The sequence below is a fragment of the Eublepharis macularius genome, chromosome 8 (assembly GCF_028583425.1).
Source record: "Eublepharis macularius isolate TG4126 chromosome 8, MPM_Emac_v1.0, whole genome shotgun sequence".
Lineage (NCBI taxonomy): Eukaryota > Metazoa > Chordata > Lepidosauria > Squamata > Eublepharidae > Eublepharis > Eublepharis macularius.
Genome location: NC_072797.1, coordinates 14,173,795 through 14,201,668, shown reverse-complemented (window position 1 = coordinate 14,201,668; position 27,874 = coordinate 14,173,795). Strand labels below are relative to the sequence as shown.

The 27,874-nt window shown below is 45.0% G+C and overlaps 1 protein-coding gene across 2 annotated transcripts in view; it reads left to right on the top strand.

The window, feature by feature from the left end:
* MYO5B (myosin VB) overlaps positions 1-27,874 on the top strand; it is a 374,307-nt gene that overhangs the window by 236,910 nt on the left and 109,523 nt on the right. For both annotated transcript variants that reach the window (XM_054986803.1, XM_054986802.1), the window contains exons 14-17: positions 1,955-2,038; positions 11,453-11,605; positions 12,921-13,018; positions 18,492-18,578. In XM_054986803.1, coding sequence (XP_054842778.1) covers positions 1,955-2,038; positions 11,453-11,605; positions 12,921-13,018; positions 18,492-18,578 — 422 coding nt within the window. The remainder of the gene's footprint in view (positions 1-1,954; positions 2,039-11,452; positions 11,606-12,920; positions 13,019-18,491; positions 18,579-27,874) is intronic.

Genomic DNA, 27,874 nt, shown 5'->3' with positions numbered 1-27,874 from the left:
AGGTTGGACACTTGTCAGCTTCCCTCAAGTTTTGATGGGAAATGTAGGCAGCTTGGCGGAATGTTGGACAAGCGACAGTTGAAAAGTCCACTGGACAGCAGCCGGAGAGCCAAGCTGTAAGACCAGGATGCCTACATTTCCCATCAAAACTTGAGGGAAGCTGACAAGTGTCCAACCTGTGTCAGGCGTCACTTGTAGCTTGGCTCTGAGGCCTCTCATGGTTACAAGTCCAGCCAGCCAAGAACCAGCACCGCAGTTAGAAGAATGGAACTGCAGCCATGGCCCAGCGCATTACCAAGCCATGCTCAATTAAATGGCTTGATGGATGAGCTCAGAAGCCCGAGTGCAGGCATGCAGGAGGGAAGGCCTGTGAAGCAAATCCAAGCCTGTATCTGTAACAGCACAATCATTTTGGGGGTGGCGTCAGGCAAGGATTATAACAGCACCTGCAGTTCCTTTCATTGGAATAAAAACTCTTCGTTGCAAATGAATATTGCTCTTTGAATCATTACTTATTTGTGCATTCTTAATTCTGCCTTTCTCCCACACCAGGGACTCCAAGGAGCATACGAAATATTTATTTGTTAAAAAAATTATAGCCCACCTTTCCACATGGCTTAAGGCAGCTTACAATAACTGTACAATTTAAGCAAACAGAAAAGACTTGACAATGCTTCTTATGTCCTGGGCTTGCTCATGGATTCACTGGCCTGGCTTGCTACAAAGCAAGAGACCTTGGGGTTTCACCCTTCAAATTATGCCTGGGGCTACACTGCATGCAAGCAGTTGGAATGAAGGAGGGGACAGAAGCCCATCAAAGATCCCATTCAGCTGGTAGAGATGTCCACAAACTTCATTCTGGTGTACTGGCTAAGAACGGCAGGACTGTAATGCGGAGAGCCGGGTTTGATTCCCCACTCCTCTGCTTGAAGCCAGCTGGGTGACCTCGGGTCAGTCACAGCTTCTCAAAGCTCTCTCAGCCCTACCCGCCTCACAGGGTGATTGTCATGCGGATAATAATAACGCATTTTGTAAACCGCTTTGAGTGGGTGTTAAGTTGTCCTAAAGGGCAGTACATGAATCAAATGTTATTGGTGGTGTTATTGTTGTTGTTGTTGTTGTTCTCTGCTGGCCAAGTGGTCTGTGTGGCTTTTTAAGTCTTACATTACGTGGCTGAGGCTCAAAACTGTGTAGGATGGCTGCAGATCAGTTTCTTTAAACCTGCCCCAGTCATGCATAACGTGTGCAGTGAGATGAGGACTTGGGCTTCAGGGGAAAGGGAGTTCGCATGTACTGCAGCTTAAAGGCTCTCCCAATGGATCGTCCTGATGAATCTCTTCCTGGGATCCTCTCAATGGATACCTTCCTAGGATACACCTGCCCGGGTGTATGTTTGTCAGCTGTGATTCCAGAAGAGAGCTGGGCTGGCGGAATACAATTCTGGGAGCCATTACAAGCAATGAACAACAACATGCTTGAAAGTTTTCCCTTTAAATATTGGACCCCCTCCCCGAGTTTTACATGACTGGAGCAAACCTGTTTGAAATGGCACGTAGCTTGATTCTGAGTCTTTGGGGCTATTTTAAGAAATCCCCTGGGAAGGAGTGGATATTAAAAATAATGTTTCATTCAAAATAAAAGCCCAAGATCCACAGTTCTGCTCTTGATAGATTTGTTTCAGCCCAGATCTACTTTTAGAGTTCATGAAACTCCTGCACATTGGACCGTGGGCCCAAATTATGATTTAGAGTGCTGCCCCAAACCAATATTTTAAAAACTTGCTTTAAAAAAAAAAAAGCAACTATACACACATGGGAAAGTAATTCTTAAAGGCGATTATAGGGTTGGCCTCTGTTACTGAAGAACTTCTGGACATATTTATTGGGATGATCCGTGCTCTGTGTCTTAACTTATGTTCCCCCCCCTTTCTTTACTCTCTTGTTGTGTGCCGTAGGTAGAGTACCAGTGCGATGGATTTCTGGAAAAAAACAGAGATACTGTGCATGAAGAACAGATCAATATCTTGAAAGCTAGCAAGGTAAAATCTGAGATGCTTGAAACGATAAAGATGGGCGTGTTGAGCTTTGCCACTGCATCTCCTCCTCCTCAACCATGTACTAAAGTGCAATCACAGAGCTTCCATTGTTAGTTCATTCAGAGCAGCACTAACTCCCTTTTGCTTACTGCAGCCTTTCAATATAATTTGTCAGAAGAATCTTCATTGGGGAATAGTGAGGTCTGGGAGAGGTCAGAAGGATCAGGCCTTATTGGAAGTAAAAACCACTTCTCCCCTTGAGGTTTCCAAAGGAAATTAATTTTCTGGCTCTTGCTTTTAATCTATTAAGGAAGGGTATCCCTTATTTCTTGCTGGCTTTCTTTGCATACAGCAGTCTGAGACTCGCTAGGTGTAGTCTTTCTGTTTCTGAAATAAGCAATAGAACAACTGGTGCTAAATTTGTACGTGAATAACGTATGCCTTTTGCATCCAGTGGTGCTGCTGACTGCTGTGTGGCCATTTATTACACCTTTTGCTGTCACCATCCGTGAACAAACTGGTTTGCAGGTTTTCATAATGATTTGCACTGGAGTTTGGCAAATTTATTCCACCTTCCCAAAGGGGGCGCCAAAGGCTGTTTGTGTAGAAGTGTATGTCCTTTTGCGGGGACCTTATTGGCTAGCACTTGTGCCCTCACAAGGACCAAGCAATACACTCATAGAAACATAGAGCTGGAAGGTTCCCCAAGGGTCATCTAGTCCAACCCCAGCACAATGCAGGAAATTCACAGCTCTCTCTCCCTGCACCTCTCCCAGTGACCCCTGATCTATGCCCGGAGGAAGGTAAAAAAACCTCCAGGATCCCTGGCCAGTATGGCCTGGAGGAAGATTCCTTCCTGACACCAAAATGGTGATCAGCATATAAGAAAGGGCCATGAGAGCCAAGCACCGGCTGATCCTTTCATGCCCTCGCTCTCCTGATCTGTGTATACTCTCCTCCCCCCCTTCTCAGATCTATAATTTTTTACTTATATTTCAGGTGGTACGCTAACTTTTTCAAATCAGTATAGTCTGCTGTATTAAATACACGATGCATTACAAGCAAATGTTTTCAAAAGCGATTAAAATCATGCCTCTGATTCATTTTTGAGCGGAGAGATCAGCGCTTCTCCACGAGTGCTTATGTAACGCTTCAAAGCAGTGCAAACCTGCCTGCGCCCCCAACAACATTGTCCGCCAACTTTTTTCTTCGATCACTGAAAAAGTGATTTAAACTTCGCTGTATTGGGGGCTTCGCTATCCGAATTGTTGTTTGCGTTTTGCTGAAGGGTGCAAGGGTAGCGTGGCTAAAGCTTTTCTCCTCCATTCGCTGTTTGGTATAGATTCAGAATCTGGGCTGGCGCCACCAAACCGGTGAAGGGGAATCTTTTTTTTTCTTGCTGCTCCACCGCAGCGCTTGCATGTATCCCTGGAGCCTCTCACTGCAGGGATTCGGTGCAACCATCCCACAGAGTGACCTCCCTTCCAATTGCGGAAGGCTTTTGTTGAACTCGCTTGTCATTACCAAAATAGAATCTTGCTCAGAAGGTATCACACTCTCACACATGCACTTTTGTGTTCCTTGTTCACCGCTGGGCTCTTTTTTTTATCTTTTTGCTGCTTCGCCACCTTCCCATCTGAATCCAAACAATGCGGTGAAATTAAGCTGCCATTTAAACGGTTGTTATCTGTTCCGTGCAGTCTGCTCTCTGTCCTGGTCTCTTTGGAAACTGTCTCTTGCCGTTGCGTTCTGCCTGCCTGCTCTGGATGATTTCGTAGGAGTTCTCTGGGGACTTTCACCCTTGAGTTTTCTCTCCGCAAAAACAGCTGAGAGAGATAAACAAGGACTTAACGAGGGGGGAAGAGGTGAAGAATGCCTCGGGGGGGGGGATCAGCGCTCGGGTAACACTCGGGCTATCCTCTTTAACAATCTGTTCAGAACTGGCAAAGGAGCACTGACTGTAACTCAGCCTGGCTGTTCAGTGGCAACGTTGTTGTAGAACTGCTGAGCTGTGCAGTTTTCCTTCTCTTCGCGGGCAGAGGAATGTTTGATGGTAATTATAGGCAAGAGGGGCTTAAGCACTGCTCAGAAACGAAATTAAAAAGCTTAACGTCGTCAAGAAGATCACCCAGTTTTACCCTGAACAGCTTTGCGACTAAAGCTTATTAGAAATGGCATGTAATTGATAGGAGCCTGACATGGACCCATGAAACGTTCCACCCCGACTTTCATGCTGTCAAAAGGCTGTGCTGCAGGAATCTCTGATGAAAAGGATTTCCGGCGATGCTTCTTAGAGATGTGCATTCTAGTTTTCCAGGGATCTGCTTTCAGTAATTCTGGAGTGAAGGTGAAAGCAGGCGACTGGGAAATATGCATGAGCACGTGGCAAGTCAAATGCAGGTAAACGTGGGTGTTGTTGCAGGGATCTACTGGCTAGCAACCATGCCGTCAGAAGAACCAAGTAGCGTATTGCCTTCCTTCATTCCTGTAACCGCAACAGCTCTGCTTTAAGTTTTTATAGTCCTCTTTCAAATAGGCGGACATAACCTATTTTAAATAGGGGGAAAATGACGACAAATGCATTGGTAACTGTGCAGTACCCACTGTGATTATGTGGGGATGCTGATAGCCTGTGGTTGTCTGAAACATGTAGCGACATCACCACTGCTAGAGGTATTTGGTAATCTTATTGATCATCCTGCCAGCTAGTTACGATCGCCACACAATATGTTTTTCAGCAACTCTTGTGTGGTTTTTGATCATTGTTTCTATCCTGAGTAGCACCGCAGAGAAGAAAAGGTATTCAGTGACCTGTTGAGCGAGCCAACTTTCCTTTACTCAGTCTCTGTTCCATATTCATGTTATCTGCTCATCTTTTTTTTCATTACTGTTCTAAATGTATTTCATTTTCCAGTCCCTGACCCTCTGATTCTGCCTCTGACTTTTTCATTTGAGTATGCTGGGAAACATCATACCTCTGAAATTCATCCCCCGGATATCGTCAGGCATGCCACGGAAGGCCCAGGAGTTCAGGGATAAGTGACCCGTCCCATCTTGAAGCTGAATTAAAAGTTGGAGAGCTGCTTTCCAGCATTATCTCAGCTATTCTTACTCTGAAAATTGCTCATAAAGTAGGGGCTTGACATTGGTCAAAGATTAATGGTGTCTTCACCTCCAAACAGTCATGCACACGTATAAGGGAAGCATCTTGAGGAGTTTGGGGTGAAGGGGAGTCTTTGCAGTTCACCTCTCCAATTTGTGTCTCGTCGTTCCAGTGTTATGGGATAACCATATGTCATTTCTCAGTTCACCAGATCGTGCCTTACATGACTTTTTCTTCCAAAAGGGACTATGAAAATGTCAGAAGGGGCTGTGGCTAACTTCATAGATTTTTGCATTTGCAATTAATAAAGTGCGAGTATGCACATTCCGGACTGGTGCAGTCACATCACTTAACCGAAGTTTAAGAAAACAAACAATGAATGTATCCTCTCTTCTCAGGAGCAAGGAATTCCCCAGTTTCTCACCCTTACTTTCACTGTGGCTAAGAATGTCATCGGCAACGGCATTATCCAGCCTTAAGGCTCACCAGGAACCAAAATGAGGGAACTCGATCAACAGCGGGAAGGGAAGGGACTGCGGGAGGGAGATCTTAGCCTGCTTCCAGTCTCTTTTCCTTGCTTAAAAGCATATCTGTATTGGCTCTCCATCATTCTTGAAATATTGGCATCATATCTTTGTGGCAGAGAGTCAGCATCAGTGCAAGGTGAGGTAGGGCATCTGCCAGGGCCCATCGCTTCTGTCGGAACCCACTAATACTGACTTCCCACTCATACATCTCCTCTGATGCCTCCACTCACGCCCTCGCACTGCCTGCTTGAGAGTGCTTTGTCACCTCTGCTGTCAGCTGCATGTGCTGCCTAGTGCTGCTGGAGAAGGGCATGTGGGTGGCACACAAAGGATCAGCATTCCTAGTGGCCATGGCAGTAGCACTCCTAGCTGCACCCACTACCCAGCACCATCAGGGAAAGGGCATGAAAGCAGTGCGGGCAGCTGTGATGGCAGGTAGTGGGAGAGCTTGCAAGTGGGTAAAGGAAGGCTGCACAGGCAGGTGGCGGCATGTGGGTGGGAGGGCAAAAAGGGGAGGTTAGTAGCAGTAGGCATAAGGGGGCCCTAAGCATTCTGTGCCCAGGGCCCCCTGAAAAGTGGCACTGGCCCTGTTGTGACAGTCCAAAATATCTGAACCTTTTTAGCAACACCCACAGCAATAAGAGCTGTGGGCCAGGAACTTTGGTCCTTCGGGGCAGGCTGCAGTGGACAGCTGGCCAGAGAAAACTGCAGGTCCACTCAAATTGGAATGAGCTTCTAAAAGGTGCAAAATAGTAAAGAGTCCAGGAGCACCTTTAAGACTAACCAACTTTATTGTAGCATGAGCTTTCGAGAGCCACAGCTCTCTTCGTCAGATGCATGGAGCTGTGGTTCTCGAAAGCGTATGCTACAATAAAGTTGGTTAGTCTTAAAGGTGCTACTGGACTCTTTACTATTTTGCAACTACAGACTAACACGGCTTACTCCTCTGGTTCTAAAAGGTGGGGAGGAATAGATCTGTGTCTGGAAATCATGTGACAAAAGGGCACCACTGATAGGCAACAATTGTATGGGGGGGCAACAGCAGGACAGATCTACTGACTTCATGCATTGCTTGTGCATTTCCTGGGAGCCTCTGGGAACTCTCTGCTGGGTTGACATAGCAGGCTGCTGTTCTGGTCCTCTTTCTGTCTTGCAGATTTCCCCATCTCTCTTGAGCTCCCTCAGTCTAAGAGCTAAGCTACACGTGACGCCTGACACAGGTTGGACACTTGTCAGTTTCCCTCAACTTTTGATGGGAAATGTAGGCATCCTGGTCTTGCAGCTGTATTGGAGAGCCAAGCTGTAAAACCAGGACGCCTACATTTCCCATCAAAACTTGAGGGAAGCTGACAAGTGTCCAACCTGTGTAAGACGTCACTTGTAGCTTGGCTCTGAGTAGTCTCTTGCAAGAACCGATCTTCTGAATACGAAGTCCCTTGTCACTCATACTTCCTGTCCAACCTTTGTCCCAGGGCATATTCCACCGTATGCACCACCCATGGGTTGTCTTTTGGCTCTTTGATTGGCCCTAATCCATGGCACCATAGCTCCTGGTTTAATTCACACTTCCGATCTGATTCTTTGCTTCCCTTCGCCTCTGCTGTGTACCTCTGTCTCTGATTTAGAGTTGGGGTTTGCAGCTTCCAAGAAAGATACAGACGCCGCTACGCAACTCCTGAACCTTTGTAGGGCTTGACAGCTATAAAACAAGCCAGCGGTTGTCTGATAAGACTTCTTTATCTCACCTGACATCCTGATCTAGCTGCACAGCCGGGGGAGGGTGATCCGAAGGTGCTAGCTTAACAGAGAGGCGTGCTGTAGGCAGGGAGCTAGACAAAAGAATCTTGTAGGTGGTTGCGATTAAAATAAAACCTCGGGGGGTATAAAAACAAACACAAAGTCTTGTGTCGGGCCAGATGAAAATGAAATGCAAATGCAGATTCTTTTCTCGGTGGGTTTTTGGCAGATACGCAAACAAAGTTAAGCCAATTAATCTCCAGGAGCCACTGATGAGAAGTCACAAATGCCATCTTAATAACAGGAGCGCTGACTTTAGTTGCCTCTTGTTTGAAAGTGTGTATCTTCGGTCAGTGTTATAAACTGGGGCAAACAGCAAGTTTTCTTCGACAGAAGTGCTTTGAGGTAGATTCGGTTTCGTTTTCTCAGCCATGCCGGACGCTCCTCTCGGCTGGTCTGGGAGGAAACGACCGGGCACCCTGACCGGGCGGCTGATCCGCAAGGATTAGCCCCCAGGACTCCCAGGGAGGGAGCCAGGGTCCGGGACGCGGCGGGAAGAACTCCCCGAAATCAATGCGGGGGGGGAATTGCCCGTTTGTCCCTATGGAGGCCGGCAGATGTGCGCGGCGCCTCGAGTGCCGCCGGGCAACGAGAAACGGCAAGTAAAAGAAACAGGCGGAAGCCTGTAAACAAGCGAATCCCTTCTGTTTTACAAGCGTTTGTGAAGGAGAGGTTGATCTGAAGAAGACTCGCTCTTCCCCTTCGTTGAGTTCCAGAATTTTGTTGGCGCCCCCCCCCCAAAATGGCAGCAAGGAAGCAAAGTCCCGCTCTCGGTAAGTCAATCTCGGCTACTTTGAAGGGGGAGTCGCTCGAAGAGTTGGTGCGCAGGGCGGTGGTGGAAGCCATAAAACCCTTTGTTGACAAGCTGAACGAAACTGATCAAAGGGTGGGCTTAATTGAAAGCGAGGTGAAAACCATTAAGGCAGCAGCGGGGGGGGCAGAAAAGTCTGCTCTGGAAAGTGCGTCACTTGTGAAGGCTACAAAAAAGGAGCTGAAGTTGGTGGAGAACCAGCTGATCGGGCTACAGGTGGAACGAACGCAGACAATTTTGCGTCTCCAAAACGTGAAAGAGGAGGAAAATGAGGATCTGTGGGATTTGGTCTCGGAACTACTGGCGACACCCGCGAGGACGACTAAAGAAGAGGTTAAAAGCGCCATTTTGGAGGTCCGTCGGGCTTCTTCAAAATATGCAACAAAGCGACAGTTGCCTCGTGAGATCATTATTGACTTTTCATCTAAAAAGATTCGGGACACCATCCTATATAACTCATACAATGCGGATTTGGACTTTATGGGTTTGAAAGTCAAGATCTTGAAGGACGTTCCATTTCTAGTCCGGAAACGGCGTTTTAAATATAAAAAGTTTGCAGCTCTTCTGAGGGACCATGGAATAAAGTACAAATGGTTATTCCCGGAAGGAATATGGTTCAGATATAAAGATCAGGCCTATAAGATATTATCAGAAGATCAACTAAAGGATTTTGAGAATAAAAACCCAGAACTCTGCTGCACCGAGAACGAAGAAAAGGAGGAGCCGGAGGGGGGGGAGGAGGAGGAGGAGAGCACCGCAACAGCGGTTGCACAGAGAGAATTGCGTCCGGGACCTAGAAGGGGGAGGAAAGTTTAATCAGAATTTGAAATGTTTATTCTCTGTATGATTAACCACTCCATCATTATTCTATGGAGCTATTTTTGTATTATGACAGTATGAAGGGAAACATTGAAGTGTAGTGTTTAGTGTTTGTAGTTCATTCCCCCCCCTTTTCTTTTTCCACCCCCCTTTGTCCCTTCCCTCTCCTCTTTCCTTGTGATAGTCTGGTGTAGTGTTTTGTAGTTATGAAAATAAAAAAATTTATAAAAAAAAAAGAAGTGCTTTGAGGTAGAGAACAGGCTGTGAGTTTTAAAAAATCCTGCCTAGTTCCTGATCCTGGAGGACCCTTATAACTCTATGATTCTATGACATATATATGAGAGAGCAAAAAGGATAGTTGAATCGTTATGGTTGCTTTCTAAAGCGCTTCAGTTCTGCAGAAGGTCTGACTCTCTGGCATGAGGAATTCAGTGGCATGAGATCCCAGACATTTTGCAGTAGCTTGGGGCACCGATTTTACTCAGGATTGTAGGACAGAAAGGAGTGAAAGTGTAATCTTCTCCTTCCCCTTAGAATTGCCGTTCGTTCCTCTGGGAATGAGCTACAGGCACCTGTGATCGTTGCCTGTTTCTTCCAGTGGAGCAAATAGCCCTGCGGGGCCTTTTTTGGTGGAACGAGTGTCACAGGGGAGAAGTATTAAACCCCAAGCGCCCGGAGTGATCTTGAAATAGAGAAGGAAATATGGAAGGCAAGCAGAAGAGAGAGAGCTGTGTACTAATGGGCGACTTCAACTACCATCCCATTGACGGGGTCCAAGTCTGCTCAGGTCTGGAATAAGAGTCATAATTTTTCAATACTGGCTTGTATCCAACCACACCACCAAGTGAAGTTTGAAGCCAACCTAAGTTGGCTTTCTCCAATGGAAGAGCTACTCAGTTTGGAGAAAGGCTTCTTGGACTTGAGGGAAAACCGTCGTTTATGGTGGAATGGATACGTTCCACTATACCTGATGGATGCATTCCACATAAATGACTGGTTTTTTGGAGCAGTTGCTGGACGAACCAGCTAGATGGGAAGGTGACCCTCAATTTGGTTTCAAGTAGTGGTCAGGGCCTTGTGTGAGATGTTAGTGGTACTGGACTGACAGGGAACAGTGATCCTAGTGCTATTCAGTTCAGCTTAGAATAGTGCTGCAAAAGTCCAACACAACCGTCTTGATTTCAGAGGAGAAAACCTCAAAAAAGTAAAAATAAAAAGCAGAAAAAGAGGGTAAAGAGAGTCAGATCCCTCAGAGATGCTTAGAAATGACTTAAATCCACAACAATAAAAGGGAAAATAGAATGGATACTGCCGATTTTGAATGGTGCCAACCAATCAAAGAGGAAACCAGCATGGCTTTATTTACAAAGAGGATGTTGGGAAGAGCCAACTGTGTACCGTTCCATCTTTCATTTAGCCAGGCTCAAAGTTCCTTTATAAACCTTAGCCCGCTACATCCTTACAACAGCCAGATGGAGTAGGCTGCTATTGTTCTCGTTGTACAGATAAGCAAACTGAGACTGATCATCCCATGGCCATTGAGTTCATGGTCAAAATGCCCTCTGAATCCAAGTTTTCTTAGGTCTAAGTGCAATGTTGGTGAGGGGCTGTAATTCAGTGGTAGACCGTTTGTTTTGCATATGGAAAGTCCCAGATTTGGTCTTTGGCATCTCCAGTTTAAAAGATCAGGGAGTAGATGATGTGAAGAGACCATGGAGAGCCATTTGCAGTTGGTGTAGACAGTCCTGTTGCTAGACTAATGATCTGACTCAATATAAGACATTTTCATGTGTTCGGGATTTTGCAAGGAATTGCTCTATATTCATTCATTCCTGATATGCAGACTTCGAATTGGGCTTTAGAAGCATGCTCAGAGTACAGAAGACATGCAGCTGTCTTCCCTTTCACATACTTTATCTCTGTCATCTTTGGGGCCACCTTGTAGAGAAGGTCCTTGTCATTGCCTCTGTCTTGCAGATGGTGTGTGTCAGGGTATATGAGTTGCCCTGCTTGTAACCTTCCAGAGCATCTGGTCAGCCAGTATGTGATACAGGGTACAGATTTAGACCGCTCTGATCTATCATGATTGCTCCCCACTCAAAATTTTCTGCAGCCATCCTTTCCTAGGAGATGGGTATGTTAAGAGTCCCTGGATAGTAGCAGAACTTCAACAAGAAGAACCGTTGCAAAGATAACATCCTTGTTGCAGTAGCTTTACGTTGAGCATAATGTGTGCACTGTTGTTTCGACCCCTTTCATGGAGTGTCTTTTTGCAGCGTGACCAGAATCCATGCCTTCCCCGGTGCCTGCCATAGCAAGAGCTTTTGAACACTCAACGCCTTTTGTTTTTTTGCTTCTAGTATCCGATGGTCGCTGACTTGTTTCATGATGGAAAGGAAGGAAAGGCAGGCGCTGCCGCTGGGAAGGGGGCTTCCTCAAAAGTCAATATTCGCTCTGCCCGCCCAGCTGTGAAAGCAGCCAACAAGGAGCATAAGAAGACCGTCGGGCACCAGGTAGAAATTGCGTTCAGACCCATTTTGAACACATGGCCACTCTTGTATTTCGGAGGCAGGAAGGAGTCATCTTTCAGTTGGGGTGGTGGCAGAAAGTGTGTTTTTCAATAGTGGTGCTTTACCTTTGGGATGCCTTCCCCTGCCTTCATCAATCCGTGCTTGTTTAACTATCTCTATGGTGTGTGCCTTGGCTCACTGCCTTGAGACATCTGATTTAGGGGTACACCTGGCTCACTTCTCTTTGCTTGTGGCACCACATGGTTTAAGTTATATGTTCAGATTTTGGGGAGGGGTAGGAATGGGTTGCTCTATGGGCAAGATCCTGCCATGAAACAGGAGGCTGAAACTTTACCTCTTGTACTTCTGTAAGAACTAGTTCATGCAAGCATGAACCGCCCCCCACCCCCCACCCCCGGTTTTGCTTTATGATTATCTGCTGAATGTATGGAAGGACGTCATTGGGAAAGGGACAGTCTTTGAGATGGTCCTATAAAAGTTACACCCTATGGTGTCTGATCTGCAGAAGCTGGTGCTTAACAATGCAGTCTTCTTCCATTTAGGCTTGCGTTCATTGGTCACTTCATGACTGCAACATGAACAGAATGATGCCTTCCAAATACAGATCCACAGAGAGACCTTAATTTCATTTCAAGCTCATTCTTTTTCAGTGGTTTCATATCACACATTCAGATGCCAGCCACCTAGTATTGTACATAATCATAGCTGTATGCATGGGTGAACCAACCACTGGTGTGTTCTCTCTCATTTGCCTCCCTAGAGACCTAGGGCGCACAAAGTAAAAGCAATACAATAAAATCACTAAAAAGAATGAACAATAAAACAAGCCACGAACAAAGCAGCATTTGGCAATCTAAAACGATGTTCACAAAACAGTCCTCGGGCTAGAAGCAGGCCATAAAACCGGCTGCAAAGGATGGAATCTCTTTATTAAAAGACTTAGTAGGAAAAAAATGAAATGGTTTGGCCTGGCACCTAAAAGAGAGTAAGTTATGGCGGCAAGCTAGCCTCAAGATGGAGAGCATTCCAAAAACTAAAGGTGCTACCACTGAAAAGTCCCTGTTTTTGGTTACCATCTCACCTCACCTCTGCAGGCAGGGGCACAGAATGCAGGGCTTGTGAAGGGAATCTTAACTTTGGGGCTGGATAGTAAAAAAGGAGGCAATCCTTCAAGAATCCCAAATGTCTTTGGACAGGGTTCTTAAAAGTAGGAATCAGCTCATTGAATTGTGCCTGGAAACTGGCTGGTTGTGCGTTTTAATTTTAAGCGTGGATTTTTTTTTAATTGTTCTTCCAGTTCCGTAACTCTTTGCATTTGCTCATGGAAACCCTGAATGCCACGACTCCGCATTACGTACGCTGCATCAAACCCAACGATGAGAAACTTCCCTTCAGGTAAGTGAAGCTTTCTGACAAGGCATTGACAGGCTATTGAAACATCTATTTTTAAAAAATTTATATTTAATTAAAACAAAAAAGGGATACAGAAAAAGGAGGGATAAAGGAAGAGGACAAGAAAAACAAATACAAAACTCTGTGCTACAAGAACGATCAAAGTACAGAGTACAAAAATCATAACCTTTACAAGTGTTAGAATAATAATTGCAACTGTTTAATGTATATATTTTCAAATTCAAACCTATTTCTACTCCTTTTCTTAAAAAAATTAAAAACTCATTATTCCATTATTACCACTAGCTTATCATCACCATAACAGTAACAATGCTGATTTCTTAATGCAACTAATTATCATAACCTTTAAGAGTGTATTTGTATCATTAAAGGTATATATTTTCAAATAAACAGCACGTGCAGAATTCAAACCTATTTCTTCTCCTTATCTTAGAAAATGAAAAAATCCTTGTTATCCCTATTTGTCATTACCATTTACTTGTATATTTGTCATGTATGCCAGCATGTCATGATTGTATTCGGCATTTTGTACTGATCAGTGCTGTTTGCCAGAGTTATATGCTGTATTCTGTGTACTCATCTGAGAGTGTCTTAACTTCTGATACTAAGTGCAGGAGAGCCGGTGGGTCCCTCCATTATCTGTTACAAATATGTGCTTTCACTTTTCACAGCAAGTGTCCTTGAAGGAGCTGCTAGCTGCAAACATTGTAACTTTCCAAGAAACAGATTTTCTTTGTATTTCATGTAGTCTAAACTACCTTGTTCCCATGCAATCTCTTTGGGGTTTCGTGCCAGAATGCAAACGGACCAGAGAGGGCGGGAAGTTTTCCTATAATAGCCAGGCCTTTGTTTGAATTGTCACTTCTGCCGATTTCTGCACCTTCGGATGAACACTTGTACTGAATGGATCACAATAAAGCTGCTTCAACTGGAACACCTGTGTGTTAACTGTGGAGGGCTTGAGGGACCCTCCACAGGGCCCTCTGGATCTATAATACATATGGTTTCACACTGATCTTGTGTGTGTGTGTAGATCTGTACAGTCCAAGTGATCTATACGAAAGCATTGGCAGAAGTGACTATTCAAAAAGAAGTAGTGTTAATTATAGGGAGACTTCCCGCCCTTTGGGTCCATTGACATTCTGGCGTGAAAACCCCAAAGAGTTAAATGGGAACTGATTAGTTTAGACTAGACATGGTACAGAATGAAATCATCACAGTCTCTGAGAAAAGATACATTGCTTGCTGCCCACAGCTTGCATCTAAGGACACTTGCAACAGATAACAGACAACCCCTGCGGACCCAGTATATTTCATATTAGCAGTTTACGCACTCTAAACAAAATGCAAAACACATTAATGGCAGGTATACGTGACTCTCTCTCTCGCTCTTGCTCTCGCTCTGTGTGTGTGTGTGTGTGTGTGTAAGTAAAATTTTAACACCCCTCACATTGGTGGTTATTTGGGACAAAATTCTTTATATTGTTGCAATCAGTAGACAAGTCCCTACTGTTTCAAAGCAAGAAACGCTGCCATTGCTTCACCCTGTTAGAGACCACGGAAGTAGTTCAGGGCTTGAGTCAGTGTCTCTGCTGTCTGTCCCATGTCACTTGCTGATGGCCCCCAGGTTCCAGCAGTCTGAGGCATTGTAGTGACTGATTCCAGGTTTCAACCTGCATCCTAACAAAGGGAAATCAAGCAAAAACCTGAGCCCTTCCCGAGAAATGTCGCCTCTACACACCCTTGATCTCCTAGCACCTGTTTGGATGAATTCTGGGCCATGAAAATGGCTGGGTTTAAATTGTCACTGCAAACTGTGGTTTACTGTGATGCAGAGGAGTCCAGGGAGCCCTTAGGTTTCCTCTGCCCCATCTCTGCTTTCCTGTACATGACATGAATCTTCTCTTCTGTGGCAAACCATTTCTGTGGCATCCAAACTAGTGGGCTGTGTTTCGTGCTTTCCCCACAAAGCAGAGTTCCACGTTTTGGTGTAATCCTAGATTGCTGGAAAAACACAAATCACAGTTCACTGCTTTGGGGGATGTGGGAGCAGAGAGATTTGTCTAGCTTGTTCATGTAGTAACAGCAAACCATGGTTTGCTGTTATATCTGAGCCCGTGCCTTTCCCCCCTCCTCTACTCTCATCCTGAGACAGTAAGAAGTAGGGCATTAAACCGAAATGTATATGATGATATTACATCATCGATTTTTTTTACCAGGGTTACTATTGGGAAATTTGCCGTAGCTGGTGCTTAAAACCAACCCTGTTGCTGAATGCTGCATTCTGCCCCCAAAGCAACCGTAGCTACAGCAGCAGTTCAGAGAGCCTTCTTTATTACAGCCAACATAAATAATTGCTTTGGGGATTTGCCTGATGAAAGGTGCGGTGTCAGAGTAAAATTGCCACTATTATTTATTATTATTTAAAATGGCAATGCACGCACACACACACACTTCCTCTCTGTCGCTCTCTTACACATACAGAAAGAAAGAAGGAAAGAGAGAGAGATTTGCTCCTACCTGGAGAAAACCTGCTAAATGTCGGCTCTCTTGCATTTAACTTCATGATAGTATAATGGATCACTTGCTCCAGGGCTCGACAGCTTTGATGGATTTTATAATGTGCCGAATACCAGGAGGAGTTGTATTTCTTCTGCTGTTCTCGTGCATCTTGCCCTGCTCAAAATTGTGGGAGGATTCTGGATCTCCCAAGTTTTCAGTGCCAGGAACAATGGGTCATTTTTCCTTATTGTGTTGATGGTCGTCATCAATGCACTTGAATTTGGAAGGGGCCAAAGTTCAGATGTAGAACATGTAGTTTCTATTCATGAGGATCCAAGTTCAAATGTTATACATTGGAAAAAGTGAGCTCTGACTCGGAAAAGCCTATGTGGGAATAAACTAATCTCTCCGTTTGCAGCAACAACGGTTTCTCTTTTGAAATGGTTATTATCAGTTACAGACTCTGGGATAGCTGGGCTGCCGAAGACCCCAAAGAACTGCTGCGTGTTTGTTCGTTTGCTTATTAATTTTTTTTAAATTTTGCTTCCCCCTCCTAACAATGTGCTCAATGTGGCTAACAACAAAAAACATAACATAACAAGAACAAGTCAGAAGACAGGACACACCCACCAACTCCAAGTAAAACCAAATGCCTGAAATTGCTGCGGCGTGGTTCTAAGTAGAGTTATGTCATTCTTAAGCCCCATGACTGCAGTGGATTTAGAAGAGTGTAACTCTGTTTAGGATTGCAGTGTTAATTGCTACCCAGGCCCAAGGCGCTCTGGAAGTCCAGCATCTCTTTACCGCGCATGTGGAAGCCAGCAAGGAGGGAACGGGCTGCCCAGGGATGTGGTGGGTTCAGGGAGCGGCTGGGTGAATACTTGTCGGGGAAGCTTCAGGCTTTTCCTGCATTGGGCAGGGGGTTGGACTAGATGGCCCCTTCCAACTGTAGGATTCTATGATTCTATGACGGAGCTTCCCAGTATGAAGATTCCAAAGCTGGGAACTGCAAAGAAACCTTGTTTGTTTCTCTACCTGCTGTACCCTTCACAGTTGACAACACAGAGCTCGATTGTCCCGCACTGTGTTGAATCTTTGCCACAATGTGGCAAAATACAAAGCATTGGCTCAGTTGCTTTGGCAATGGACCAACTCTTTCCTTCTGTCCCCAAGGACAGTTTGCAACCCTTTCTTCTCTGCCCAATATTACTGCAGAGGGTGTGTGTGTGTGCACAAATATGTTCGTGAGAATTGTGTTGTGCCAAAATGATTGAACTCCCTCCCCAGGGCTATTTGTCTGTCTCTTCGTGTCAGTATCTTCCGCCCATGGATGAAGACTTTTTTTTGTTTGGTCCAGTGTTCCCTTTGCGACCTGCTCCATCTTGCCTTACATTTCAATGGCTGGCTTTGTGTTTTAATAATAACAATAACAACAACAAAAATAACAACAACAAACAACAACCACTGCACTTATATACTGCTCTTCTAGACAGATTAGTGCCTCACCCAGAGCAGTGAACAAGTTAGTGTTATTATTATTCCCACAATACAGCTGGGGAGCTGGGGCTGAGAGGAGTGGCTTACCCAAGGCCACCTCCTGAGCTCATGGCAGTCATGGGATTCGAACCAGTAGAGTGCTGATTCGCAGTTGAACCACTTAACCCCTGTGCTACAGCAGCTGTCTTTTACAGATGTGTTTTAGTTTTTGTATTAGCTGCTTTTTATGATGTGCTTTTATAATGTTTTGTTTTTAATTGTTAGACACCTGCCCTGATTGGGCAGAGAGGTGGGATATAAGTTTAATAAATAAATAGATAGACAAAATAACCTCCCCGCAGCTTTCTGCATTAGAAATGTTCACTATCTGTATTCTTTCATTAGTCTCTCCCTGATACCTTTAAAGAGTTGTGAGAGTCACAGAATGAATAATAAAAGGCTGCTAAGGCACCAGGGCTCTGACATGGATAGCCCAGGCTAGCCTAGTCTTGTTGGATCTCAGAAGCTAAGCAGGGCTGGCCCTAGTTAGTACTTGGATGGGAGACCACCAAGGGTTCCTGCACAGAAACAGACAATGGCAAACCACTTTTGATCATCTCTTTCCGTGAACCCTCCAGCAGGGGTTGCAAAAGTTGGCTGCAAATTGACAGCAGTTCACACACACACACACACACACACACAAGGCAGTAGGAGTTTCAGGAAAGCCTTTTCCAAGCCGAGGATGTGGCATCACAGCAAGAAAACTTACCCCCAGCCATGAGCCTGCTAACTCTGCTGAGTTAGGCTGCCATAGATTGGAGGGAATCATGGAAGGTTTAGGTGAGGGGAGAACAACCGTCCGCACGTCGGCTGATTCCGCACACGTTGGATAATGCACTTTCAATGCACTTTATCAATCGTTTGAGGTGGATTTTTTGTTCCGCACATGAAAAAATCCGTTCCAAACGATCTGTAAAGAGGATTGGAAGTGCATTATCCACTGTGTGTGGAATCAGCCGTCATGTACATCAGTCCTGAATTCTCATCAACTTCTGTGCTCTTTTGTGATGGGAGAGTGGAATTTGAGGATGCCACATTTGATTTAACGATGCCAGCCGTTTCTGCATGATAAGGGGAAGTAAATTCTCCAGGCCTACCAAATGCTTGCAAGATCTTCATAACGTTACTTTCCTCCTGATGCTCAAAATCTGTGGTCAGTTTCCCCCCTCCCTTTGGTTACCGTTTGAATCCAAGTGTCAAAATATATATAAATCATTTGGTGTTAAAGAAAAATTGTGGAGGCAGGTACCAGCAGGAGACTACAAATGAAGTCTGAATGTCAATTTAATCCCTAGAAACTCTGCAGAAACTTTGTGTTATGAACAATTTTGCTGCATTCCTTGAGAAGTTCCACTGTCAGGACATAAGATGTATTGTGTCGCCATACTCAGGCATGCCACGAATTTTGTCTTTGCAGCTTTGATCCAAAGAGAGCGGTGCAGCAGCTGAGAGCCTGTGGAGTATTGGAGACGATCCGCATCAGTGCAGCCGGCTACCCGTCCAGGTCTGGCAGTTCCAAAACTGTTTTGTTCTTCAAAATCCATATTACTTTGAACTTGAAAACCCCTTGGATTAAAACTGCTACGGCGTTTCACAAAAACCGTAATCATTTAATAGCAGTCAGTCCAAAAATGTATGCGCACAAACTAATCCCTGAAGTTCTTGGCACCACAGCAAAATCAGGAAAAACTTTCATTGCTCACAGCAGCATGCACATACGCACAACCAGGGCTTTTTTTCTAGGAAAAGAGGTGGTGGAACTCAGTGGTGGAAGTCAGGACTGCACAATGACGTCACTTTGGGTCAGCTGGAACAAGGGGGGAGTTTTTTAAAAGTTTAAATCGCCCTCGGCAAAAATAATCACATGACCAGTGGCCCAATCTAAACTCCTCTCTGTCTGGAGATCAGGGGGCAGGGCCACTGGTCATGTGACCATTTTCAAGAGTTACCAGAATTCCGTTCCACCGCATTCCAGCCGAAAAAAAGCCCTGCAAACAACATAACATACAACACACACACACTCAAAATAGCATTCCAAGCTCTGTCTTAAATAAGTGGTTTTCAAGTTACGTTCTAGGGACCCTAAAGGTTCCTTCGGAGTCCTGTTGACTTCTTTAAAAAGATGAGCAAGATTCAAGTCATTTTCAGACGAGCGCTCACCCTGGCAAGGTGCCTGGCCCTCCCTTCTGCAGTATTGGAAGGCCGATATAATAATAAAATTCCTCATCTGGAAAGGCTTTGCTTCTGTCTGTTAAGAGAGATGGAAACTATAAAGCACATGTTTTTTAGCTGCCCATATTGTAAGGAAGCACATGATGAGACGATCACACCGTTATTAGGTAAAATCTCAGGTCTCGCTGCAAAAGCTACACTTAATTATCTTCTATCCGATAAGATTGGCAAGATTACCTATCAAGTGGCTAGCTATTGTTTGGTGATATCCAGGTCTCGGAAATTATATTGTGCTCTAACTAGATCTTAATTTCAAATTGTTTTATTCGTTCTATTGTATGCCTTGAGTTTTCTTTTTAGTGTAACTGTGTTATACGATTGGTCAAATGACCATAAATAAAGAAATGAATGAATCATTCAAGTCCAGTAGCACCTTAAATAAGAACAAGGATTCCAAAGAATAAGCTTTCGAGACTCAAAGCTCTCTTCCTCAGACACCTGACAAAGGGAGTTTTGACTCTCAATAGTTTATACCCGGGAGCTCTTGTTGGTTTTTAAGTTGCTACTGGACTTGAATCTTACTGCAGACTCACATAGCTGCTCATCTGAAACTGTCTTTAAAAAGATGATCAGTCATGGTGACCAAGCTTCCATTAAAGACCTCTTGCTCTGCCTCTCGTTGATCTTCTCTAGCAAGGCTAAACTATTAAGAGAATTTTGAGTTCTCTTATAGCTGCTGCTGTGTTGGGAGACCCACAATCTGGCAGACCCACAACTAGGGTTACGTGCCAACCTAAGATAAGCTATTTCCGTACTGCTGTCTCTATAAATTTAAGTGACCTTCTGGGAGAGGAAAATAAAGATTGGTTTAAAGGGGAAATCCATCTATAATTAACATTTGTTCCTCTCTCAATATAGATGTGACCTCTTTTAACAGCTTTACAGCTTCTGGTGATAATTCTGATCATACCCAGATTGAGGATTAATCCATTAGCCAGTCTGCCTTTCTGCCTTATGACTGCATATTATATCAGCTTCTTTTAAGCCATTGTCCAAAATGGTATTTTGTTAACTCAGAGCCAAGCTACAAGTGACGCCTGACTCAGGTTGGACACTTGTCAGCTTCCCTCAAGGTTTGATGGGAAATGTAGGCGTCCAGGTCTTGCAGCTTGGCTCTCCATTTAATTGAAGTTTACAGAGCGGCAGTCTATGGGAGGGAGAACATATGGTCGGGAGGGGAGTGCAGGCATCGGGCTCTTGCTGGCCCCCCTTTCCCCTCTGCTGTGTGTGTGTGTGTGGGGGGGGTCTGTAAACGTTAATTAAATGGAGAGCTGAGCTGTAAGACCAGGATGCCTACATTTCCCATCAAAACTCGAGGTAAGCTGATAAGTGTCCAACCTGTGTCAGGCATCACTTGTAGCTTGGCTCATAGAGCCAAAACACACGTTAAGAAAAACCTAGGTTCAGCACGTGTTCTCTTACCTCAAGGTTTGCCGGGATCTGTAGGAGTCCTGGAAGCTTAAAGTAGGCGTCCTGGAAGCTTAAAGATCTGTAGGGGTCCTGGAAGCTTAAAGTCCTGGAAGCTTAAAGGATCTGCAAGCGTCCTGGAAGCTTAAAGGTGTCCTGGAAGCTTAAAGCTTAAAATACAGGCGCCTGTATTTCCCTTTCCCTTTTTGCTGCTCTGTAAATGCTAAACTTTAAGCTTCCAGGACGCCTACAGATCCCAGCAAACCTTGAGGTAAGAGAACACGTGCTGAACCTAGGTTTTTCTTAACGTGTGTTTTGGCTCATAGTCATGCAAAAAGAGCCAATGTGATGAAGAGGTTAGAGTGTCCGAGTAGGATCCGATTGACCCAGGTTTGAATCCCCGCTCTGCCATGGAAGCTTGCTGGGCGACGCAGGCACATTCACAACCTAACCTACCTCTCAGGTTTGTGAGATTAAAATGGAGGAGAGATCTGCTTTGGGTCCCCATTCGGGAGAAGGGCAGGGTATAAATGAAGTAAGTAAAAGTCAGCCTATGGACGAAACATAGATGACGGTGTTTGTGCTCGGGATTTGCATCCGTTTGTTTTGTCCTTTCAGCTACAGAATAAGTCTTTTATGGCTTGGAGAAATATGAGCATCCCAAGAGTTCATCGGGGATAAAAAGAACAAGGGCAATTAATCTTTGGAAAATGCATCTGGCTTTGTTGTCGAACAGTTTTGTGTTTTATCGCTGGCATAACAATCAGCTTTTTTATCTGCGGTAGCGGGATTATAAATGCAAAGCAAATGTTTACGCAGCTCTCCTTGTTGTTTCTCTCAAAGATCTGCCCCAGGTTTTTTTGTCCACATTAGTGCTTAGATGGGATTACCATAGGATGTTCTTCATGGCCCCCAGAGATTCATGCAACTCAGCTAGAGGCGCCCAAATCCATGTGGGGCCTGGAAATTTCCTGGAATGACAAGTGATTTCCAGATGACAGAGATTAGTTCTCCTGGATAAAATGGCTGCTTTGGAGGGTGGACTCTGTGGCATTTTACCCTGTTGAAGTCCCACCCCGGGAGCCATTTCAAGTCTGGAGGCATTTCCCAATCCAGAGTTGGCAAACTCATCCGGTATCACAGCGCTCCCTTGTGCATAATATTTCATGTGCTGCCAGCTGAAGGGCAGCTTCCTAGTATTAATCTTGTAAGGTGCCCTTGGGAGATGTATGCCTGTCCAAAGGTCTGCGAAGATGCTATGCCAGAAATCCATCCATCTGCTCCTACCTGTCTCAGATGACATGTTGGAACTCTCCCATGGGATTCTGGTCTTACACACATTCCTCTACTGAGAGAGAGTAGTGTGTACATGGCACCCAGAGACTGAAAGGAACATGAGAAATCATTTGGTGTTTTGGAACCAAAAGGATCGACTGTTTTTCTTTGGAATAACTAGTACAAGGAACTTTCCGGGGTGCAAGGAACGTTCAAAATTTGGTTTGGAAAGACAACCCTCTCTTCTTGAGCTGTTCAGAGCAGCACTGCTTATAGAGCTGGATTCCGTTTTTCACAAACCCAAAGATTGCAGCTCTCTCCCGTTTTCTAGTCCTTTTGGATCCAGGGAGCAAAGCTGTGCTGATGAAAGAGGCGAAACGGGAGATTTCATGCTTTTACCCTTCCCCACTGCAGTTTTCCAATCTGCACGGTATGCAAAGATACTGTTTTTTAAAACTAAGGTAGATTTCAGATCTTTCTCACATGCAGTCTGTGCTGAGAGTCCTGGGAAAACTGCAACATGTGACGTCGATATGCAGGCAGGTCAGCCCTAAGTTATAGATCTAACAGCTTAATATAGCCTGTGATGCACAAGGAATTTCAGCTGTACCGCTGGGCAGACAAACTGAGTGGTGCTTGTTCTTGCTTCTCTTTTTACGGTCTGCATGGATAAAACCATTATGACAAAATTCAGAAGACCTTAATAGAAAATTATACATTTTCCTATAATGGATCCGTGACTTTGGATTTTTTTTAATGGCAAAGCCATTACTATTTAAAGCTACCTCAGAAGCAGTTGGAAGGCCTGTATATAATATTTATGGTAACTTGTCAAAAGATCAGGAAAAATGGGGTGCTTTAATCTTGATGGGGCCTGTAAGAATGAAGGCTTTGATTTAACCACTGGGAGAACCAACCTGCAAGCACATTCTGTGCCCATTAACTTCAGCATATGTCTTACCTGTAACTTGGGGGCAGTGCACGCAACTAGCAAGGGATGTAAGATTTTCCTGGACTGTTCCGCTTTAGGACACAGGCATGTGTGTAGGGGGTGGATGTTATGAAATGTCCCTGTACTTAGAAAAAATAGCATGTGGCACAAGTGGATCGAGGACCCTTCTGATTTGACTTTGCAGTGCTGGTAACATATGGATTGGATCTGTGCTATTTCTGATTTCCAGAATTCTTTGCATTTGTCCAGTGTCGCCGATGAACTTCTGTTCTGAAATGAAGAGATTCTAGCTGGGGTTTTACTAGGGTGAGAAATGGCCAGTTTGAGCGAAAGACCTGTGGGCAGAAGTGACTGCTTAACTCTTTCCCTTCATGTTCTCTGTGTTTGGAAACCAGAAGGATGTAGCCAGCTTGTCATGGATATAGCTAGAACTATAGGGGAAGAATTGCTGGATGTGACCAAGAAAGTTATTCAAAACACCTATGCACACAAAAACAGGGCTAGACTGGCCCCCATAACTAGACAGTGCACAAAGGGAGTCTAGAGGCCTAGAATAAAATAACCTTGGGGAGGGGCATAACACAATAGAGTTACACCATTGTATTGCCATGTGGAGATTAGAAGAGCCATCTAAGTCATACTGACGCATACAATGTACCGTGGCTCGTGTGCAGGGAGTATCTGAGAATGGCAGCAGGGCTTTTTTTGAGCCGGAATACCCTGGAACAGCGTTCCAGCACCTCTTTAAAATACCCACCTGACTGGTGTCACGTGGGTATTTTTAAAATCACCTGTTTCGGGCCTGGATCAGGCCCCAAACGCAGGGAAGGGATCCCCCACCCCGGCAGTGGCCTGTTCCAGGCCGTTTCAACCCTGATCCGGAACATTTCGGCCATTTAGGGCCTGAAACGGCCAGGATCAGAACCAAAACAGCCCAGATCAGGGCTGAAATGGTCAGGATTGGGCTGGTGCTGGGCAGGGGAGGGTTCTCTCACCTGGCAGTGGCCCATTCCAGGCCGATTTGGTCCCGATCCAGGCCATTTTGGCCATTTGGGGCCCATTTAGGGCCGGCGCTGGGCTGCCCATTCCAAGCTGTTTCGGCCCTGATCTGGGCCATTTTGGGGGTGTTTTGGCCATTTTGGGCCCATTTCAGGCCCCAAACAGCCGGGATCGGGCCTCTTTCTGGGCAAGGGAACACTCCCCCACCTGTCAGCAGTCCAGTCCTGGCCATTTTGGGCCCAAAATGGCCAGTATCAGGCTGCTGCCCAGTGGGGAGAGTGCTCCCCTGTGGCAAAGCAGCCTGTTCCAGGCTGATTCAGGCCCAATCCAGGCTGAATTTAATCTTACCTGGGCCAAATCAGAACCCCCCCCCCCATGTAGCACAGGAGCACTCCTAGGGTGGCCACGGCCTGCGTGATGATGTCACTGTGCTGTCCTGGGAGCATGCGCACTGCTCATACACACATGTAGTGAGAAATGACCCCCCCTCCTCCCAGAAATTGTCCTGGGTGAGAGTTCCCCCACCTCCTTCCCCAGAAAAAAAAAGCCCTGAATGGCAGGAATGTTTAACTTCATAGAAGCTGGCAATATTACAGACGTACTGGTGGAGGGCCAAAAGATAATCAGATGTATAATCACTAATTCTACATAGACTTAGTTAACACAAAAACTAGCAAGAATGAACTACCCACTGTTATATGTTTCAAGAATATGTTTCAAATACGGATAATCTTGTTTGGTGTATGAAATCATAAGATAATAAGTTAGCTAAGAATTTTGAGTCTCTGAAGCAGCTATTGTTAGGGAAAGGTTCTGAAATTCTATAAATAGGACAAGCTAAACTCCTTATCTATGGCAGCTCAGGTCACGTCTGCAGCCCGGACTGCTTTTTTCCAACTACGGCAGGCTAGGCAACTTGCCCCCTATCTTTCAGTCCAGGACGTAACCACAATGATCCATGCAACGGTCACCTCTAGGCTAGACTACTGTGACTCGCTCTATGCAGGGCTCCCCTTGGGTCTGACCGGAAACTACAGCGGGTCCAGAATGCTGCTGCCCGGGTCCTGATGGATGTTCCATTCAGGTCACATATTACACCAGTCTTGCAGCAGCTTCACTGGCTTCCCGTGGAGTTTCGGGTCCGTTTCAAGGTGTTGGTGTTGACCTTTAAAGCCCTAAACGGACTGGGACCAGCATACCTGAGGGACCGCTTCTCCCCGTATGTACCCCGGAGAGTGCTTTGTTCAGCAGATAAGAACTTGCTGGTAGTCCCTGGCCCCAGGGAGGCTCGTTTGGCCTCAACCAGGGCCAGGGCCTTTTCGGTCCTGGCCCCAACCTGGTGGAACTCTCTGTCTGAAGACACTTGGGCTCGGTATCATTTTGGCGGGCCTGCAAGACAGAGATGTTCCGCCAGGCATATGGTTGAGGCCAGTATTAGGACCATCATTGAGCCTCCCGTCGCCTTCTCCTATCCAATGACATCCCGTTCGTCCGGGTGTCTCCCTCTTTGTATTTGAGGGCAGGAATGTGCAACAGGCCATCTGAGTTATGATTTTATTATATGATTTTAATTGTATTTATATAATTATGTATTTTATTAATGTTGTACCCCATCCTGAGCCCGCTTGTGGGGAGGGAGGGCTAAATACCAAATGAAGTGAAGTGATAGAAAGCTTCTTTTTAGAAGGGGGCTCCTTGCCTGTGACCTTTTGTATCTTTGGGAATGAAACTATGATCTATGTAGTTCTAACAGATGGTATAATTTTCTGTTGATTGAGTTGATATTAAGAATACTGAATAATTATTTTGTGTAGTAAAAGTTTCAAATGGATGCAGATACTCCATAATTGCATTCATTGTGTACAATACCCAGTAACGGACCTAAGACGTTATCTGTGGTGAACCTCTAGCCAGGAGTTAAATTCTTTGATATAGGAAAGTTAACTAGATACTCAAGGTTTCTTAAGTGCATGCCTATATCTTAATCAAGCCTGGCCAAAGTAATTCAGAACAAGCTTCCCCTTGGCTTTTTCTGTGGTTCTTTCATGGAACAGTTTCGTGGAAGAGCTGAGGAAGGCCCTCAAGTCAGTTGCATTTTGAAGGGACTGCAAAATTGAATTTCTTAAGTGAGGTTTGAGTGGTCTTTAATGTTAGATAAGCCTTGGGTTTATACAGGGCTTTTTTTCAACTGGAACGTAGTGGAACGGAGTTCCGGAACCTCTTGAAAATGGTCACATGGCTGGTGGCCCCGCCCCCTGATCTCCAGACAGAGGGGAGTTTAGATTGCCCTCTGTGCTGCCGAGCGGCGCAGAGGGCAGTCTAAACTCCCCTCTGTCTGGAGATCAACAATATAAATCGAAAATAAATAAATACATTTGTTGCTCATTAAATGTGACCCCTTTAACAGAGTATTTTGGATTGCCCTTACAACCTTGCATGCCATTTGTGTGGTATTTCTTATGCTCAGGTACATGCAGCCATATTTTCTGACCCCTTCTGTAAGACAGCAGCTTTGGTTTCCGCCAGCTTTTTAATCATTTTCAACTGCGGGTAGTGGAACTGCAAAACCAGCCGGTTTTATATCATGAAAAATACTGTGATAGTGACTAATCTCTGAGCTAGAATAGAATTTCCTGTGTAAGCTAATTCGGTAGATGGTATTTAAAGTCGGAATATGATTCCATTTCAGCACCATACAATGGGAAATTTGCTTTGCGTAGAAAAACGCAAAGTTAAATTACTGAGTTAAATGGGTACAGAGGCTAATCTTCTAGATTGGGAAAGGATGAGAACTAAGGAGTCTGTTAAATTATCTATCCATCTATAAGTCTGTTAGCCTTTCTTTCTTTCAAGGAACTCAAGGTAACATGAAAGGGGAGATCCTCTTGTGAGGATATCACGTGCAGACCTTGAAACTTCTTTTACACTGTTTTCAGTAGGCCCTGCTTTTACAAGACTATATCATTCTTGCCAAAATGTGAAGGGAAATCCCAGGGCAACAGCGATGAATATGTCCGCTTCTTTACATTTGTGGACAGTTTGTCAAAGTTCTATAAACAGGGTGTTTTGCAACTTTTACTTTGGTTTTGGGGTGCGTGAAAATTGTATGTTCACAGCTTTGGATAAGAATCCCCAACGAAACAACAGGTTTTTGACAAGCGCAAGCAGTTGCACAATTAAACCACTGCACAAAATTGGGAGTAGGTGCTTCAGTCAGTTGCTGAACTTACCACATGCAAAGGCGACAATCAGATGTGAGCCAATCACTGGTTCCGTTTGGTACGTGCTGAGCAGCTGCGGATACATACCAAACCATTTTGCAGCAGGATTCCCAGAAAGCTGCGTATGCACAAAGACGCTGCCGATTGCAAACTGATCGGCAGCCGTTAGCTCCACTAAGGACCGTGTAGATGAACATCGAAGGGTAGATTTTTATTAAAATGCAAGATTCAGTGGTGACTGATTTATGATTTTGGGGTGAATTAATTGTCTATTTAAACAACTGCCTGCTAAGCAGAGCACTTGCGCAACAAGGAGTGTGTGTGTGTGTGTGTGTGTGTGTGAGTGTGTGTGAGTGAGAGAGAGAGAGAACAATCAGGCTGCACGAGAACACGCATGCACAAAAACCCAAGTGCGCTGTATGGCATGGCTAGTAAGGAATACAATGAAACAAGCTGGCAAACACCAATGAACAAAAAATCAGGTCTCTGTTTGCAACCAGCAAACAGAATGCAAGCTGGCCTATGGATATTCAAGCATCCCTTCACTAATTTATTTTTGTTTATTTATTTTATTTATGTCATTTATAGTCTGCCTTTCTCACTGAGACTCAAGGCGGATTACATAGTGTGAGATTAGTACAATTAGTGGCAAAGACAAGGGCAGGCATTTCCATACAGTGTCAAGGACATTTCCATAAACAATGTCATAGGGTA